Source organism: Medicago truncatula, chromosome 6 (genome assembly GCF_003473485.1).
Source record: "Medicago truncatula cultivar Jemalong A17 chromosome 6, MtrunA17r5.0-ANR, whole genome shotgun sequence".
In the NCBI taxonomy this organism is placed as follows: domain Eukaryota; kingdom Viridiplantae; phylum Streptophyta; class Magnoliopsida; order Fabales; family Fabaceae; genus Medicago; species Medicago truncatula.
Genome location: NC_053047.1, coordinates 42,120,769 through 42,138,714, shown reverse-complemented (window position 1 = coordinate 42,138,714; position 17,946 = coordinate 42,120,769). Strand labels below are relative to the sequence as shown.

At 32.1% G+C, this 17,946-nt stretch overlaps 3 protein-coding genes across 3 annotated transcripts; all 3 read left to right on the top strand.

Annotated features, from left to right (window-relative positions):
* Positions 1-2,097: 2,097 nt before the first annotated feature.
* LOC11435608 (probable phospholipase A2 homolog 1) lies at positions 2,098-4,253 on the top strand. Its single transcript, XM_003620830.2, has 4 exons — positions 2,098-2,247; positions 2,434-2,473; positions 2,780-2,899; positions 4,063-4,253. Exons 1-4 carry the CDS (start codon positions 2,098-2,100, stop codon positions 4,251-4,253), a joined length of 501 nt encoding a protein of 166 aa, XP_003620878.1.
* A 5,774-nt stretch (positions 4,254-10,027) lies between these two features.
* LOC11431685 (probable phospholipase A2 homolog 1) lies at positions 10,028-14,271 on the top strand. The gene is made up of 6 exons (XM_003620827.4): positions 10,028-10,292; positions 10,538-10,577; positions 10,838-10,957; positions 11,611-12,570; positions 12,676-12,774; positions 13,888-14,271. The coding sequence occupies exons 1-4, from the start codon at positions 10,188-10,190 to the stop codon at positions 11,787-11,789; spliced, it is 444 nt and encodes a 147-aa protein (XP_003620875.1). The 5' UTR covers positions 10,028-10,187; the 3' UTR covers positions 11,790-12,570; positions 12,676-12,774; positions 13,888-14,271.
* A 2,030-nt stretch (positions 14,272-16,301) lies between these two features.
* On the top strand, positions 16,302-17,135 carry LOC11432632 (probable phospholipase A2 homolog 1). The gene is made up of 2 exons (XM_039827127.1): positions 16,302-16,445; positions 16,680-17,135. The coding sequence occupies exons 1-2, from the start codon at positions 16,302-16,304 to the stop codon at positions 16,872-16,874; spliced, it is 339 nt and encodes a 112-aa protein (XP_039683061.1). The 3' UTR covers positions 16,875-17,135.
* The last annotated feature ends 811 nt before the right edge of the window (positions 17,136-17,946 follow it).

Below are 17,946 nucleotides of genomic sequence, written 5' to 3'. Positions count from 1 at the left end.
ATAATTAGGTGATTGGTGAATTGTTGAGATTAAAGCACAATGGGTATATCATGAGAGAATTAGCTAAGATAAAATCCAAATCCGAACACATATATAGGCATTGGCTCAATGGTCATCCCTTTTGAACACAAAATGATCTCCAGAAGATGAAAACATGAAGATAAATAAAATTAGTGAAACTTTTCTTTAACTCATTCTTTTAACCATACTCAAATATATATATGAGTTGATTCTTGATTATGGGCATCAAGTGTTAGGCATGCTAATGATATTACATACTTTCTCTTTCCTAAATTATAAGCCGCTTTGAACTTGTCCTATAATAGTTGGTTTACAATACTAATTAAAAACTACTTTTTCTATTATACCTTATCTGTTTATTAGAATCTCTTCTTTCAATTCTTTAATTTACATTTCACAGATGAAGAATAATTTTGTAAAATAACCTATAATTTCCCTTTCTCATACAAAATTAATTATTTTTCTTTATTTGTGTGACTTATAGTTTAGGACAGAGGAAGTAGATGCTAAAACTAAAGCTTTATTTCCGAGTTTGAGCGGAAGAGAGGGAGGGATTTGAAAAGAAAAAAAAAAAAGAATAAGCAAGTGGAAGAAATAGATGACATTGAAAGGAAAAGACTTTGAATGGTTAATTTTTCTTTATAATACAATATCCTTCTCATTTTAGGGAACTCAAAAATTGTTTTGGAGGAGAATTTTGAAGCGTTTACATGAATTCTTCAAATTTAATCAATGTATTTATAATATTTTTAAAGTTAAAAATATATTAATCATAATATTAATTTACCATTCTCTAAAAAGTTATTCTTTCAAACTATGTGAAAGATTTTACCATTTTCTCCTATATTTCCAACTCTCCAAAGTCTTCCCATCTCCTCCCCTCCAAAATCCCAAACAAAACCTAAATGAAGGGCTTAACTAATAAAAAATTATCACGTAAACACAAAAACAAAAAATGCAGCGGAAACAAAATTCTCCAAAGTATTTGCAGTTGTAGTTTTACGATGACAAATTTGAGAAAAACAATAATAATATTTTTTTAACGCTTCTTATGATAGAGATCGGAGGGAGTATTATATAGGAGTTTTTTTATTTTCAAACAAAACAACCATTTAATGAAAGAAATAATGTTCGTACAACAATTTTATGACAACTTTTAAGAAAGTTTTTTCTCTCACATTCACATTGTGTTTTTACTCTCTCTCAATTACTTTGCTTTTTATGTCAATACCTACATTTTTTTTGTTTAGGGTTAATTAAGTAAATGGTCCCTATAAATATTAAGAATTTTATTTTTAGTCCCTACAAAATAAAATCACACTTTTAGTCCCTGTGACATTTTCCTTTAGCATTTTAGGGATCAAAAATATTGATGGAAATTTTTTATAGGGACTAAAAATGCTGATGAAATTTTTTACAAGGACTAAAAATGTTGACATAATATTTTACAGGGACCATAAAGTGCGATTTCATTTTATAGGGACTAAAAATGAATATTGAATATTTATAAGGACCATTTAATTAATTAACCTTTTTGTTTATTTTGATTGTCCTACACCCTTGCTCGAAAAATTGTTATTCAAATAAAACATCTCATTTAAGATAAGAGAAATGTTAGCGAGTGCCCTAGGACACTCTTTAAGCACCCAAGATGGTAAAATTTTTATGAAAGTTTGTACATTTATTGTATTGGAAATTGAAGTTTTTATTTTTTTTAAAGAATAATTTATTCATAAGGAATGCTCAGAGCACTCGTTAACAAGACCCGAAAGATAATTAGGAAGTGAAAATAGAGCAATAAAACAGCAGTTTTCGTGAGTACCATAAATGGACACGGAGTGCCAAGAATAGCAGTTTTGGTCTCGCCTAAAAAAGAGGAGAGTATTGTACCATTCTATTCTATGAATGTAACTCCGTTTTTTACATCAGAAAACATCCTAAATATAAACGAAAGTGCATGTGGTCCATTCAATCATAACCACGTTGCAACGATCTTTCAAGACACAAACGTTAGAAAAAATCACACCAACGATATAAGAAGAGAAGACACAATCACGTCTGTTTTGTCCCACAAAAATGGCTTCCAGCATCAATATCTCACGCGTCACCGCCTCATTTGCCCTCTTCTCTCTCCTCCTCTCCACCGTAGCTGATTCCTCGGTGGCCAATTCCCCGGTCGCCAATGCCCCAGTCGCCGCCAATGCCGTAGTCGCCGATTCCTCATTGGTATGTATGTCCTCTCCGGTCTTAAATATAAAAGATGTCGGAATGTATTTTGTTTACTCAATGTCTCTTTATATAAACATGTGACATGAGGATGTAGTAATTATTTTGTGGTTAATTATTATGTAAATTGGATCTAGAACAATTGAATTGAAAACGTTGACAAACTAATATTGTTTTGGATTATAGGCCAATTGCAGCAGGACATGCAAGGCAGAGTTGTGTGACAGTAAGATTCATTCAATCCCATTTCATTATTATCATATTAGCTATGAATTACGGATGTCAGACACCAATATTGACACACAACGACAACAATAATAATTTTTTTTTAAAATTATATAATTCAATATAATTACATGCATAGATTTTGCGTGTTTAATATTGGAAACATTTTGCTGATAAATGCATGTGCCACATAGATTATATTTTTCTATCCTAAAATATATATTTTGGTAGAAAATATAATATATTTATTAATATACACATGAATGAGTAATTAATAATGTTAGTGTGTTGATAAAATAATCTACAGCAATGGGAATCAAGTACGGGAAGTATTGCGGAGTAGGTTATTGGGGTTGTCCAGGCGAGAAACCGTGTGATGATATTGATGCTTGTTGCATGGGTCATGACGAATGCGTTGATCGATTCGGTACATTCTTTCTCTTAATTTTATTATTTTGTTTGTTTGTTTAATAGACAAATATTAGTTAGTAGCTAATGGTTATGTTAGTTTTTGGGATGGCGGGAAATTTGTTAATCTTGTTATTTATTTCCATTTATGTTTGATGATAATTGCATTTTCAAATCTTTTGTTGTTATGACATCCTTGATTTTTTATTTTTTATTTTATCATTGCATGGATTCTTCTTGAGAATTTATGTCTTTTGTATATTAATGATTGTGTAGGTGTTTTGTTTTTGTTGAATCAATTTAGTTCAGTTTGTATATTGTTCAAGTGGAAGCTAATTCTTGTTGTGTATCATTGGGTCCTAAAAAGCTTGTTACTTGTTCTCTTATGATGTTATGGGAATTTTGTTGTTTGTAATAGTGTGTTTTATCATAAACTATAGTTACTTCACTTCAAAACATTCATAAAAGAGCACAATGTTTGAAGAACCATAATTGTGAATTGCAAACATTTAAAGGATTACTTACACATATAAGATAAGCGAGCAATAAGCTGTGCCACTAGGCCTTTTTGGATGACAAAATCAATCCTCGTAAACACAAAATTCATGACTTACGAGACATGATATTGCTATACATGACCTTTTAAACTCTATGTAGAAAGTCAATAGCATCTGGTGCTAGGAAGCCGAATGTGTCAAAAGTAAATGGTATAAAAACATCTTGATTATCAGAACACGCTTTCTCATGTTTGGTCGTTTTGCTTGACGCAACTTTTAGTGTTGTCTGACCTACTTTAAAAGCCCTGATCCCTAATCCCACAATTGGTGAAACCCCAATCAAATCCACATATGCTTGTTTTCCTCCTATCTATCTGTAAACCATTAGAATTTTGTTGTTTGGTACTTTTCTTTGACATTGGTGGAGTATTTAAGATAAGTAGATACATATACCCTATTTACACATACATATATTAATTATCTAAGATGTTTCAAATGTTATGGAAGGAAATGAGGAATGAAAGAGACATTATAATTATATTGAAATGCCATATTGAAATGATCATTTTACCGTTTCTCCTTTACATTTTCCACTCACATTTTTTTACAAGCACTTTCTATTCACTTGAGACCTCTCTTTAACTTCTTTGAACTGACTAAACATGTTTTTTTTTTCTTTCTTCAGGAATGACTCATGTGAAATGCCATAAGAGATTGAAGAACTGCCTAATAAGGGAACAAAAAGCCAACAAGGTTGGATTTTCGAAAGAGTGTCCGGCCAATGTCGCCGTGCCTACCATGATAAAAGGCATGGACTTGGCCATCTTGTTGAGCGAATTGGGTGGCAACATGCCTGATATTGAAAAATTTATTTAACCCCTTTGATACAATCCATATCTCCATTAATAAACTTTTCTTAATTTGGGAATGTTGTTCTAATGATCTTATTGATTGAGGTTGGTAATTAACTAAGCCAGTGATTTAATTTGTGATGTCACAATAATAATCCAATAGTGTTTATGTGCAAGGTTCTATCATACTATAGGAAGAGATTAATGACAAAAGTGTTTCTCACAGAATAATGAAATCAACACACATAATGTTGTCATATGCATATTCATGGTTTGATTAATGTGGGAGAATGAGAGGAGATTGGATGTGGCTATTGTTTCCATTGTTTACCACTAGTTTTAGCTGCACTTGAGCAAGGATGAAATTACATGGCTCAACAATTTAATTAAGGAGCCATATAAGTGATATGTGCGTGACATTCATATTAGTACTGGTATCTAATCCGTCCTAAAATGTAAGCAAAAATTGTTCAATAAAAGTCAATGTATTTTCTTCAAAATTTGTGTTAGATACATCAACATATATGCTGACCAATTTTTACTTACATTTTAGGACCGAGGGAGTATGTCATTTTGTTCTTTAGTGTCTAATATACTTTCGGCTAATCAGATTTGAACATGAAATACCTTACCTGGATAATTTGTAAACATGATCATACTTTTAATTTCTTTAGTTTGACCTATATGCAATCTTGGTCCACAAATAATTGTTTGCTCAAACTTAATAACTAAAATCATAATCACATAATTCTTTTGACATGTTGTGAACCATAAATTGGTACTTGTGTACCGATTTATGTTACTTTTGCCCGTTGGTTACGCAAATTCTCATGTAATTTGTGAAAATCGAAGAACCGACGAATCAAGAGAAAAATGAGTGAAGATCGAAGAAAGAAGAGGAAGAGGTTGAGTATGAGATTAAAAAAAAAAAAAAAGGAAAAACATTCGATGAAGCAAATACATTTTGCAAGAAAACCTCCGTGAAACTTGGAGAAAGAGAACGTTTAATTCAAAATAACACTGATGAATAAGAAGAAGAAAAAAAGCGATTTGCTAACGAGTGCACCCGGTACACACTTTAAGCATTTTACATTTAGTAATTATTCTTTAAAAATATTAAAGTTTTTAATTTTCAATGTACTTTAATACACAACTTTCATAAAAAGTTGCCATTTAAAGTTCTTAACAAGTGCTCTCAGGCACTAGTTAACATTTCTCTTAATTAAATATTATGAGGTGTTCAATGACGCAATAGAGATAATGTTGAGTTGTTAAAAATATTATTCTTTAAAAATATTAAAGTTTTCAATTTCCAATGCACTTTATTACACAACTTTCATAAAAAAGTTGTCATTTAAAGTCCTTAACGAGTGCCCGGGGGCACTAGTTAACATTTCCTTAATATTCCCGATGCACTCTTTAGTAATTATTCTTTAAAAATATTAAAGTTTTCAATTTTCAATGCATTTTATTACATAACTTTCATTAAAAATTATCATTTAAAGTCCTTAACCAGTGCCCCGAGAGACACTAATTAACATTTCCCTTGATTAAATATTATGAGGTGTTCAATAACGCAGCAGAGATAATGTTGAGTTGTTAAAAAGACTCGAGATGTAAATACTTAGTTATTACTAATGATTTTTAAGTTTTGTTTCAAAAATCTTAGTAAAATATTTTTATTGATAGTTTCCTATACTTAACAAAGAAGTACTAGTACTACGATCTGACACAAATCGAAGCTATATACTCTCATACGTATCAAACTCCTTCATATGTCGCGTATACCAACGCGAATTGCAAATTATGTGATTGTAATTAAAAAAAAAATTGTTTCTTTTTTTTAATAACTAAATATTTATTATATTCAAAATATCATATTCCATTCTAAATAACTAAAACTCGATCATTTTAAACATGTATTTCATTCAAAATATCAAATTCCATGGGAGTCATAGAATGGTTGGAGAGGTACACATCGAGGTTAAACTCTTCGAGACGTTACATGAAATTGGGTGGTAGGATTCTCATCTAATGATGGTTGCGGTGATGCGCTTATTGTTGAGTTGTTTGGAATTTATAACGGTTTGGTCTTGTTGATAAACAATTTGGTGTTGTATGTTGAGTGTGAGACAGACTCCACTGAGATCATAAACCTACTTATGGACAGACAATCTCACTCATTCCATGCTTATGCTTTCTTTACTAGCTAAAATAACAAGTTTGTTGGATCATCTCCCAGGTTTGATGTTCAAACATGTGCTCCGTGAAGGCAATGTATGTGCAGACTTTTTGGCTAGGTTGGGGAGGAACTCTACTCTTGGAGTAACAACTTGGGTGACACCTCCTAATGAGCTGCTCTCGTTGCTCAACTTTGATGCTTTCGATTTCTAGTTAGCTTTTGTTTTTTTATGACCTTCACATAAAAAAAAAAACTCTTTCCTCCAACAAAAATAACAATTCAATGAGTTTCCTAAAACTCGACGTGGATTCTCACCTAACAAGTGATGACTATTTAAAGGGTTGATTGTGCAAATGGGGGCTCACCTTTAAAATGGTATAAATGATGCGACCACAACGGAAGCAATGGGCTTGCTCTAAGCTATTAATTTGTTCAAATCTTTGAACATTGACAAAATTGATATTCTCTATTTTTAGCAACCACATATGACCTTTTTATTTTTATTTTTTATGTTAACCCTCTGGTATATAGGGAATGAGACCCTAATAATCCGACATTTGGTCGAATGATAAGTAGAGTTTGCTCTTAAAATTAAAAAGATAAGTAGAGTTCGATAAAAAAAATTGCTTCACCCAATAATGAATTAACATAGTGATGCAAGAAAAAATTGTGCTTTTAAGGAAGACCAACATTTTTTTGAAAGGAAGGAAGAATTGTTGGGAATATTTATATTTTATAGTGCAACATATTTGAGATATATATCCTACTTAATACTTATTATGGGCATCCTAACTGATTTTGAAAATAAAATAAAATAAAATAAAAGATAAAACTGAAATAAATCCCTAAAACTTACTCCTAACAGAATTTAAATTAAAAAATATTTGCAAAGTGGAAATCTAATTTAAATAAAATTCCAGTTATAATGTGAGGAATAAAAAAAGATACGGGGGAAGAGAATAAATCCTAAACTTGGTTGCTAAGAAAACTAAACAAAAAAATACAGGGAAAAAAAATAAAAGATATGGTGCTAAAATAAAAATAAAATCCTAATTGAAAGCTCTATAAATACCTTGTATTAGAGTAAAAAAAAAAAAACTTTCAGAAGAAAATTGTAGTAAAGGAAGGTACGTAATTTGTTTCTTCTTCTCAAGTTCTTCGCATATGCTTCTTTATATACATTTTTTCTTTGTTTCTTAAGGTAGCATACCACTCATTCTTGTTTAAAATCATAATTGTCCCTATGTTTATTTTCTTTCATAAACTTCACATATTACTCTCCACATTATGACTATGTATGAACTTTTTATGCAGGTGTTTTTGCAATACTAGTAAAGAATAATAGAAGACCTAGTCACGACTCTTTCCCACAAAACCCTAAACAATGACTTCTCGCATAAGCAATATCCCACGCGCCACTGTCACATTTGCCCTCCTCTTTCTCCTCCTCTCCATTGCATTCCCTTCCTCCCATGCCGATTCATCCTCGGTATGTATGTCTTTCCCGGTCTTAAATATAAGAGACGAATGGTCAACAAAAATTATTCTACATGTTTAGCTGGTCAACCAGATACATATGAACTTTTGTTGACCTAACCGTCTTTTATATATGAGATATGAGGACGTAGTAATTATTTTGTGGTTAATTATTATGTATACTTGGATTTGGAGAGCAATTGAATTGAAACGTTGACCAAATTATATTGTTAGGGATCATAGGCTAATTGCAGCAGGAATGCATTGAAGAGCTATGTGACTGTAAGATTTCTTCAACCTCATTTCATTATTATTATATCATAAGCATGGACACAAAGACACAAACACCATACACGACACACATGTCAACGCTAATAATAATTTAATAAATGACATAATTCATCTGCGTCGATCGGTGTCAGATACTTACCATAAGTGTCCATGATACATAGATTATATATTTCAATCTTAATATTCTTCTTAAATAAATCTTATTATATTTATTGATATATGTACAATTACATTTTTAACTTGTTATTGTGTGGATGAAAAACTACAACGTTGTTAATCAACTACGGGAAGTATTGCGGGATACGTTATACGGGTTGTCCAGACGAGAAACCGTGTGATCATATTGATGCTTGTTGCATAGCTCATGACGATTGTGTTGGCAAATTCGGTACATTCTTTTTCTTAATTTGTTTTTAGACAATTGTTAATAATAAGTGGTTATGTTAGTTTCTGATGTTGTTTTACATTTTCTATTACCTTTTGAGACCTATCTTGTGCTGCTTTAAACAGACTAAACATGGTTTTACAGGAATGACTAATGTGAAATGTCATAAGAAGTTCAAGAACTGCCTAGTTAAAAAACGGAAAGCCGGGAAGTTTGGATTTTCAAGAGTGTCCTGTTAGTACCACTGTGCCTACCATGATAAGAGGCATGGACTTGGCCATCTTGTTGCACGAATTGGGTGACACCATTCGTGATCTGTAAAAACATTCTAACCCCCTTGATACATGCCATATCACCATTATTAAACTTCTATTGATTTGGGAATGTTAATTTTATTGAGCTTGGTAATTAATTAATTAAGCCATTGTTTTTGTTTTAGTTACCATGTTGTGATTTAAATTTTGATGTCACAAAATAATCCAATAGTGTTGAGTTACCATCTTGTGATTTAATTTTGATGTCACAAAGGAATCCAATAGTGTTGTTGTGCAAGATTCTGTCATATTATACGAAGAGATTATTGACAAAACCTTTCTCACGGAATAATGAAATCAATAAGCATAATGTTGTAATATGCATATTCATGGTTTGATCAATGTGGAAGATTGAGAATAATTAATGTTAACTCTTTGATTTTTAAGATAATAGAACCCTAGCAATACAAAGTTAGATCAAGATGTAATCTAACTAAAATTGTTTCATCCAAAAATCGAATTCGGGTTATTCCGAACGACTCGTCTTTGATGAAGTTCATTAATCACTTGATTCAAAGCCCCTTTGTTATAACTTTTTTTTTTAAAAAAATCGCATTCTTTTTAAAATTATCACTTTTAAGAGTATTGCATTCGTTCGTTACAATTTAAAAAAAAAAACAATATCTAAAAAAAAAATTAAGAAAAAACTTCAAATGAAAAACTATTAAGAGTAGTTTCTCACAAAATATATATTTTTTAAGGGAGGGAAAAAATAATTTCAAAAGATAGAATTAACTTTGTAGCAATTTTTATTTTATTTTTTATATTATTGAATCTAAACAAATTAAATTACTTTAAAAAAATTATTATGATAAATAAACGTAAAATAGATTTTGATTTTTTTAATAAAATCGCTAATAAATAAATAATCTCTAAATTATTCAATATCAAAATGTCTTATATTTTAATTTTAATCTATAACAAACGAGTCTTCATACGTGACATCCTACCTAGTTGCTATAGAGGTCAAATTGCAAATATACCGAATGTATGAATACACAAATTTTTAATATATTTTTTTGTTAACCGATTTCCAACAAGGAGAAAGAGGTCATGATAATTGAAGTTCAAAAAAGTGTTTTTTAGCGGAAAAATAAAAAACAAACCAATAGCCTTTGTTTGTTGCTCCTAAAAGACAGGAAAGTAATTCCAACATTCTACGAATCTAACGCCATCCAACCACAATCACTTGCCAGTTACTATCCAATCAAGTTGCAGCAATCTAAAGGGTGTTTTGGTAATTTCATCACATACCAATTGTATAAGAAGAAGAGAAGATCAAATCACGACTCATTCCCACAGATCAAAACAATGACTTCTCACAGCTGCATTATCTCACGCGCCACCGCTGCATTTGCCCTCCTCTCTCTCCTCTTCTCTGCTGCATTCCACGACACTCTTGCCGATTCCTCGTCGGTATGTATGTCTTATCCTGTCTTTAATATAAGAGCCAGTTAGTCAACAAAAATTGATGTATCTGGTACTCTGGTTGGCTTACCTGGTGCAACTAGATACATTTACTCTTTTGTTGACTCGACTGTCTCTTATATTTTTATACCGGAGGGAGTAGTAATTATTTTGTGGTTAATTATGTAAATTAGACTTGGAGAAATTGAATTGAAAAGGTTGAGTTGACCAAATTATATTGTTGTGGATCACAGGCTAATTGCAGCAAGAAATGCATTGCAGAGCTGTGTGACAGTAAGATTCATTCAATCCCATTTCACTTTTTATTATATCAGCTATGAAGCATAGACACGAACACCAGACACTAGACAAGAATAATAATTTGAAAAATGACATAATTTAATGTAATCACATGTGTGAGTGTCTGGTGTTGGATATCGAACTACGTTTTTTATTAGAAGTATTGGTGCTACATGGATTATATTTTTCAATCTTAATATATGTACAAATACATGACTAATTGTTAATGTTATTGTGTTGATGAAAAACTATAGCGATGGGAATCAAATACGGGAAGTATTGTGGGGTAGGCTATTCGGGTTGTCCAGGCGAGAAACCGTGTGATGATATTGATGCTTGTTGCATGGCTCATGACGATTGTGTTGGCAAATTCGGTAAGTTCTTTTTCTTAATTTTGTTAATTTGTTCGCTTTTTTAAATAGAAAAAAGTTAGTAATCAGTGGTTATGAATGTGTACGTGTTTTGTTTTTGTTGAATCAATTCATTTCAATTCTGTAAATTGTTTGAATAGGAAGCTAATTCTTGTTGTTTATCCATAGATGCTAAAAATTAAAGCCTATTGATTGTTTTGTTTTGATGTTATCAGAATTTTGTTGTTTGCTATAGGGTGTTCTGTCATTACAATTTTGTTGTTTGCTAGTTTTTTCTGTCATTGGTGGAATGTCTGATTGCTGAGAATCCAATTTTTGAGATGAGTCACTCAAATGTTATGTCATATACTTTTTGTTCTCGGATAAAATGTGCTGCTATCTGATTTATGTTTGCTGTGGTGTCCTTTAAGTTTATCTTATCTCATTTACATGCACATTTATAGAAGTATAACACCATAGTAATATAATATGGAAACTAAGAAGTTTCAAATGGCATAGAAGAAATTGAGGAACAAAAAAGATATTATCTAGCTACGTGTAAACATGGACATGCCACATTGAAATGAAATTTTTTTCGGATTCTCCTTCACATTTTCTATTACCTTTTGAGACCTCTCTTTAGCTTCTTTAAACCGACTAAACATGGTTTTTTACAGGAATGACTCATGTGAAATGTCATAAGAAGTTCAAGAAATGCCTTATTAGGGCACAAAAAGCCGGGAAAGTTGGCTTTTCTAAGGAGTGTCCAGTCAGTACCACTGTGCCTACCATGATAAGAGGCATGGACTTAGCTATCATGTTGAGCGATTTGGGTGACAACTTTCATGAACTGTAAAAACATTCTAACCCCCTTGATATAGGCCATATCCCCATTGTTAAACTTCTCTTGATTTGAGAATGTTGATTTTAATGATCCTATTGTGCTTGGTAATTAGTTAACCTATGATTTTGTTCTAGTTACGATGTTGTGATTTAAATATTATTTTTTTGAGAGAATGTTGTGATTTAATTTGTGATGTCTCAAAAGAATCCAATATTGTTTTTGCACAAGGTTCTGCCATATTATATTACATATTGCTATCATATGCATATTCATGGTTTGATTAATGTGGGAGAATCAGAATGAGAAGGGATTGGATCTGTTATGCTCGATGCTCGATATCTGTCGTTATATTCTTAATGGGTTGATATAGTTCCTGCTAATCAGATTAAAACATGAAGTACTTATTTGGATAAGTTCTAAACTTGATAATACTTTTAATTTCTCTTGTTTTGCCTATATGCAATCTTGGTCCACAAATAATTGTTTGCTCGAACTTAATGACTAAAAACTTTTGAACTAATTCAATCATTTTAACCATTTATCATTCAAAATATCAAATTCCATGGGAGTCATAAGGTGGTTTGGTAGTTTGGGGGAGCGATATTACACAGAAGAGTTTCCTAAAACTCAACGTGGATGTTCACATGGCAGTCGGGGGTTAGGGTTGGTCCTGCGAACTGAGTATGATAGCTTCATAGCAATGGTTTAAACGATGCAGTCATGACGGAAGCTTCAAATAAAATATCCTTTTTACACTGAGCATGTTGCACAGATGCTTCAAACCTGCCAAGTGGTAAAGAAACCTTCCGTCGATTTCAATTCAACGCTTTCGATATAAGCCAAACACATATTAATCGATTTGTTGTTTTATTTTGATTTGTGGTTTTGTTTGATGCAGCAAAACAGCATTGAAGCTTTTGCCGCGCAGGTTAGGCAATCGAAGAGGGAATTGGTTAAATTGCCTGTGAATGGTCAAGATCAAACTACCAGAACTCAGGTATAAACAATTCTAACGCCATTTTTGTTCATTAATTTTAATAAAAAATGGAGAATTGAATGTGATGACATGTGTCAATGTTAGATAGTGAGACGTGTTGGACACTGGATACGCTTATGATTAGAAGTGTTGGTGCTACGTATTTCTTATCTTAGATGCCACAATTGTAACATACACGATTGTAGCATAATTTTTTTAATTTATTTTTTGTTACTAATTTTAGGTTTGTGTTGTTCTTATCATATGAAGCAGAGATACTTGACTCGACACTGACAATTATTTTTAAAAATGATATAATTGAATGTAAATATGTGTCAATGTCGGCGTCATGTCAATGTCGGACACTGACGCTGACACGTGTCAAACACCAGACAAACTTTTGATTAGAAGTGTTGGTGCTACATAGTTCTTATCTTAGGTGCCACAATTGGGATTTTGACTTTTGTGGGGTATTTTAGCGTCGATGAAGAATAGACAAGGTGTTTATGTGTTTGTGTTCTATGTGTTCGAGAATAAAGGACTTATAGTATAAACATTTGTTGTATAAGTGTTTGGGTATTTATGTATAAGTTATTTCTATAACAAAAGATAAACTAAAGTCAGGCTTTGTTTGGTAAAAAGTAGCGCATAGCAGATATCGGATAAGCTAGCGGGTTGAATTTGTAGTGTTTGATACAATTAGTGGTTGAACTAGCTTATAAATATGAAATGACATAAAAAATTATTTTTGATTACTATTTTTTCAATTAAGACAAGAAAGGTAAAGTTGACAGAAAAAATGATAAGCTATAAGTTCAAACGCTAGTCGAAGTAGCTTATAAAAAAAAAAAACACTATAATCTAATAAAAAAAGGTGATAAGCTTGTGAAAAACTATTGTTTCAAAAAAGCTCTGTTTTAGTCATATGAGCTTATAAGGTATAATCTATCTGCTAAGCTCTTTTCATAAGCCTTGAGAGTTTATAGAAATAAGATGAAAATAGTTTATGGACATGTCATAAACTGTTTTCATAAGATCTTTCAAATAGTTTCACAAGTGCTTGTGTTAGTAGATAATGTTAAATAAACCAATTCAAACATGCCGTAATTATTTTTGTTTGTGTTTTTTGTTCAGGTTGAACATGTGGGGAGGGAGGAGAAGACTAGGCAACATATGAGCTTGTTGAGATATACTGTGAACTTATCGCAGCTTGCTTGCCCATGATTGTATCACGAAAGTATTTTCAAACTCTCGTTATTTGTTTTCTTTCTCTGTTTTAGTATATTGATGTTACCTGCATTACTCGCTACTAAGTTAATGTCACTGAACATGCCATCTCTTAATCGTTTCCTGGCGTGGTTTGCTGCATCAATGTATAATTCAATGCTTTTTATGTCTCTGAGACTGTATTGTGACTGCGTCATCTGTTTGTAAAGCAACCATGACTTTGATGGTCCGTTTAAAACTGTAGCATAATAGTTAATTATTTTAGGGGAATATCATCTCTTTTTCTGTGTAGATTGATGTGTCTGGAAGTTTATATTTGTAGTTTTGGCAGTGCCACTGAATTTGCCTGTATTTTATTATTTTTTTAAAACATGTCGACCAAAAGTTTGATCACGCTAGGAGAAATTAATATATTATACCCTAAAGAGTGAAAAGCAAATGTACAATTTAGGTGGTTCAAGCCACGGGTTCAATTAGAGTTGTAACATTTCAGGTGGAATCCCCTGAACAAAGGATCCTTGCACCAAAATAATATTTCACTATCTCAACAAGTCACACCAGCAACAAAACCAGCAGTTGGCCACCCCACTACACCGCTGCCCGACACAAACAATCATTCGGATCCCAAGACCACATCAGGCATGCCTAATACTGAAACCTGATCTTCAGGTACTTCTTTAAAGAAAGCCATTACAATTGAATATCTAAGCTTCTTTTTGGTTCATTACCTGAATATTTGAGATCTTTTCGCAGGAGGTGGAAGTCAGAAAAAATTATGGTTATGATGACTTGCCAACAAGAAGAAACTCTACATTGCTGTCACCTAATAATTTTGAGGATGCTGGAACTTTGGAGAAATCTCATGAAGAAAGTGGTATGGAATTAAGCTACGGAACATTGAATGGTGGTTTTCACAATAAAGTTTATGCACGACCACCTTATATTAAGAATACATCAAATGAGGTTTCAACTTCAATGTGAATCATTTCAATCCAGAATGAAGATTGCGTGCATTGAGAACTTCAACCAGTTTTGATGCTCCTGTTCATGACAAATATACATCCAAAAGCCGATAAAATACAAATGTCGTCTTGAAAGTACACAACAAATCTTTTGATTCTGATAGCTATGATCTGGTTGCAGACTCACAAGAGACCACCAGTACCCATGAACTTCACACTCTGAATGACCTCACAGGCCTTGATTCCCTTCTTTGATAGTGATTCTGAGGATGAACTTCATAAACAATGGGAACATTCTCCCGCGTGACTTTTTATCATCAATATTAATTTACCATCTAGGAGTTTTTTTGTTTGGGGAATACTATTTAGGAGTTTTTTATTTTCAAACAAAACAACCATTTAATAATTAGGAATAAATATCAATAGCAATTCGTTTTTTTTTTTTTTTTGACATAAAAATAGCAGTTCGTTAATATAAACCAATAGTAGTTTTTTTCTCTCATATAAAACAGGAAAGTATTTTTATCATTGAAGTTTATGAATCTAACTCCATTTTTAACTTAAAAAACACCGTAAATAGTAAATATAAACAAAATTGCATGTGCAATGAAAAATAATTACTTCCCACCCCCAATCACGTTACAACAATCTGAAGGATCCTTTGATTCGAGCACTGCCTTCTCTTTCAAGACACAAACCGATGGTATAAGGAGAGGAGAATACCAAATCACCACTCTTTCCTGCCCACCTACAAATAAAAAAATGACTTCCCACATCAATATCTTACGTGCCACTGCTGCTTTTGCCCTACTCACTGTCCTCCTCTCCGCCGTGTTCCCCTCCTCCTCGGTATGTATTGTCATCTCCGGTCGTAAATATAAGAGACATATAGTCAATAAAAGTTTACGTATTTGGTTTATCTGGTGCAACTAGATACACCAACTTTTGTTGATGCAACTGTCTCTCGTGTTTATAAACAGAGGGAGTATATGTAAATTGTATTTTGCGCAATTGAAAACATTGAGTTGACCAAATTATCTGTTGTGAATCACAGGCTAATTGCGGCAGGGATTGCATTGTAGAGCAGTGTAACTGTAAGATTAATTCATTCCCATTTCATTATTATTATACTAGAAGCACATGGACACTAAACACCACACAAAAACTGATAATAATTAGAAAAAATGACAAAATTCAATGTAATCATATGTGTCATGTCGGTGTTGGACACGGACAGTTTGACACGTCTTGGATAAGAAGTGTCAGTGATATAGAGATTATATGTTTCAATCTTAATGCGCACGCGCACATACACAAATACATTATTAATTGTTAATGTTATTGTGTGAAAAAACAGCGATGACCATCAAATATGGAAGGTATTGCGGGGTGGGTTATTCTGGTTGTCCAGGCGTGAAACCATGTGATGATATCGATGCTTGCTGCATGGGTCATGACGATTGCGTTGGCAGATTCGGTACATTCGACTGTCTTCCTTCTTTCTCTTAATTATGTTAATTTGTTTGTTTTTTTATAGACAAGTGTTGGCAATTAGTTGTTATGTTAGTTTCTGGTATTGCCGGAAATTGTTAATTTTGTGCAGCTTCTTTATGAATTTTATCATTTATTTTCATTTATGTGGATGTGCATTTTCAAATTGTTACAGAAGGAATTGAGAAATGAAAGATACATTAGCTAGCTTGCTACATATGTTAAAAGGCACATGCCAAATGATTAAACATGATTTTTACAGGAGTGACTCATGTGAAATGTCATAAAAGGTTAAAGAACTGTTTAATTAGGGTACAAAGAGCCGGGAAGGTTGGATTTTCAAAAGAGTGTCCGGTCAGTATCGCAGCGCCTACCATGATACGTGGCATGGACTTGGCCATCATGTTTAGTTCAATTGGCAAGTGGCAGGGGTGGCCCTGAAGGTGGGCAAAAGGGGCTCCAACCCATAGCACAATTTATTTAGGGACACTAAAATTATTATTTTTACTTAGTAATTAATACTATATAGATATATTTCTTATTAACTCGTTTTGATTAGTTCTATTGAAAATATATTTTTAAATAATCTTGATTATGAATAAATTTTTTGCAACAAAAAATACATGAAGAAATACATTCAAATGATTAAAAGGGTATGTCATATCACATACCAGTGGTTAGACTCTTGGGAGATTAGAATTAGGCTCTTAGGAGATTAGAAATAGATTTAGGATCTTATGTAATAAGCTTAAAAAGCTTGAAAATTATTGTAATGTATTGTTCATATATTAATAAAATGAGTTGTTTTTATGTTTATGTCTTTTTATTTCCGTTTTTTTTTTATTTTATTCGCATTTTATTTTACGAATTGTAAAGCTTAAAATTGCAAAAGTTCTGGTAAAACATTATTTTGGATTTTCAAATCCGGAAACATCTGTAAAATTCTAACAATACAATCCGGAAAACGAAATCCGAATTAGGGATAAAATTGAAAGAAAAAAAATGGACGCGCGAGGAAAGACATAAGGTGGGAAAAGTAATAATCATTTATTTTTTATCGTTTTAAGTTCTCAAAGAAAAAAAAAACTTTAGTTAGAAACTATAAACTCAAATAAGTGTCTTATCAAACATGCATACCCTTAATATATTTATGTTCGTGTCTGCAAGTAATTGCAGTCTAGTATTATTCCAAAAAATTGTAGTAGACGTGTGTATTAAACAAACAAATAAATATAACAAGTGGGAAGACTTAGATGTGAAGTAAACCAAAAATAAATACTAGCCCTCAGGGGTGATTCACTTGCTAGTGTTGCCTTCTTATGGCTGGCCATAGTTTCTTTGTTATTTACCTCTGTCATTTACCAAAGTTATAGAAATTGTTAGGGTAAGAGACAAGGAAACTGAGGTGAGACCAACCGAGGTTGACTCATTTATAATGTTATGTGTTTATTTTTATTGTCGTTGCGACAATATATTTTGTATATGATTTGTATGTATCTCTCTATAAATATTA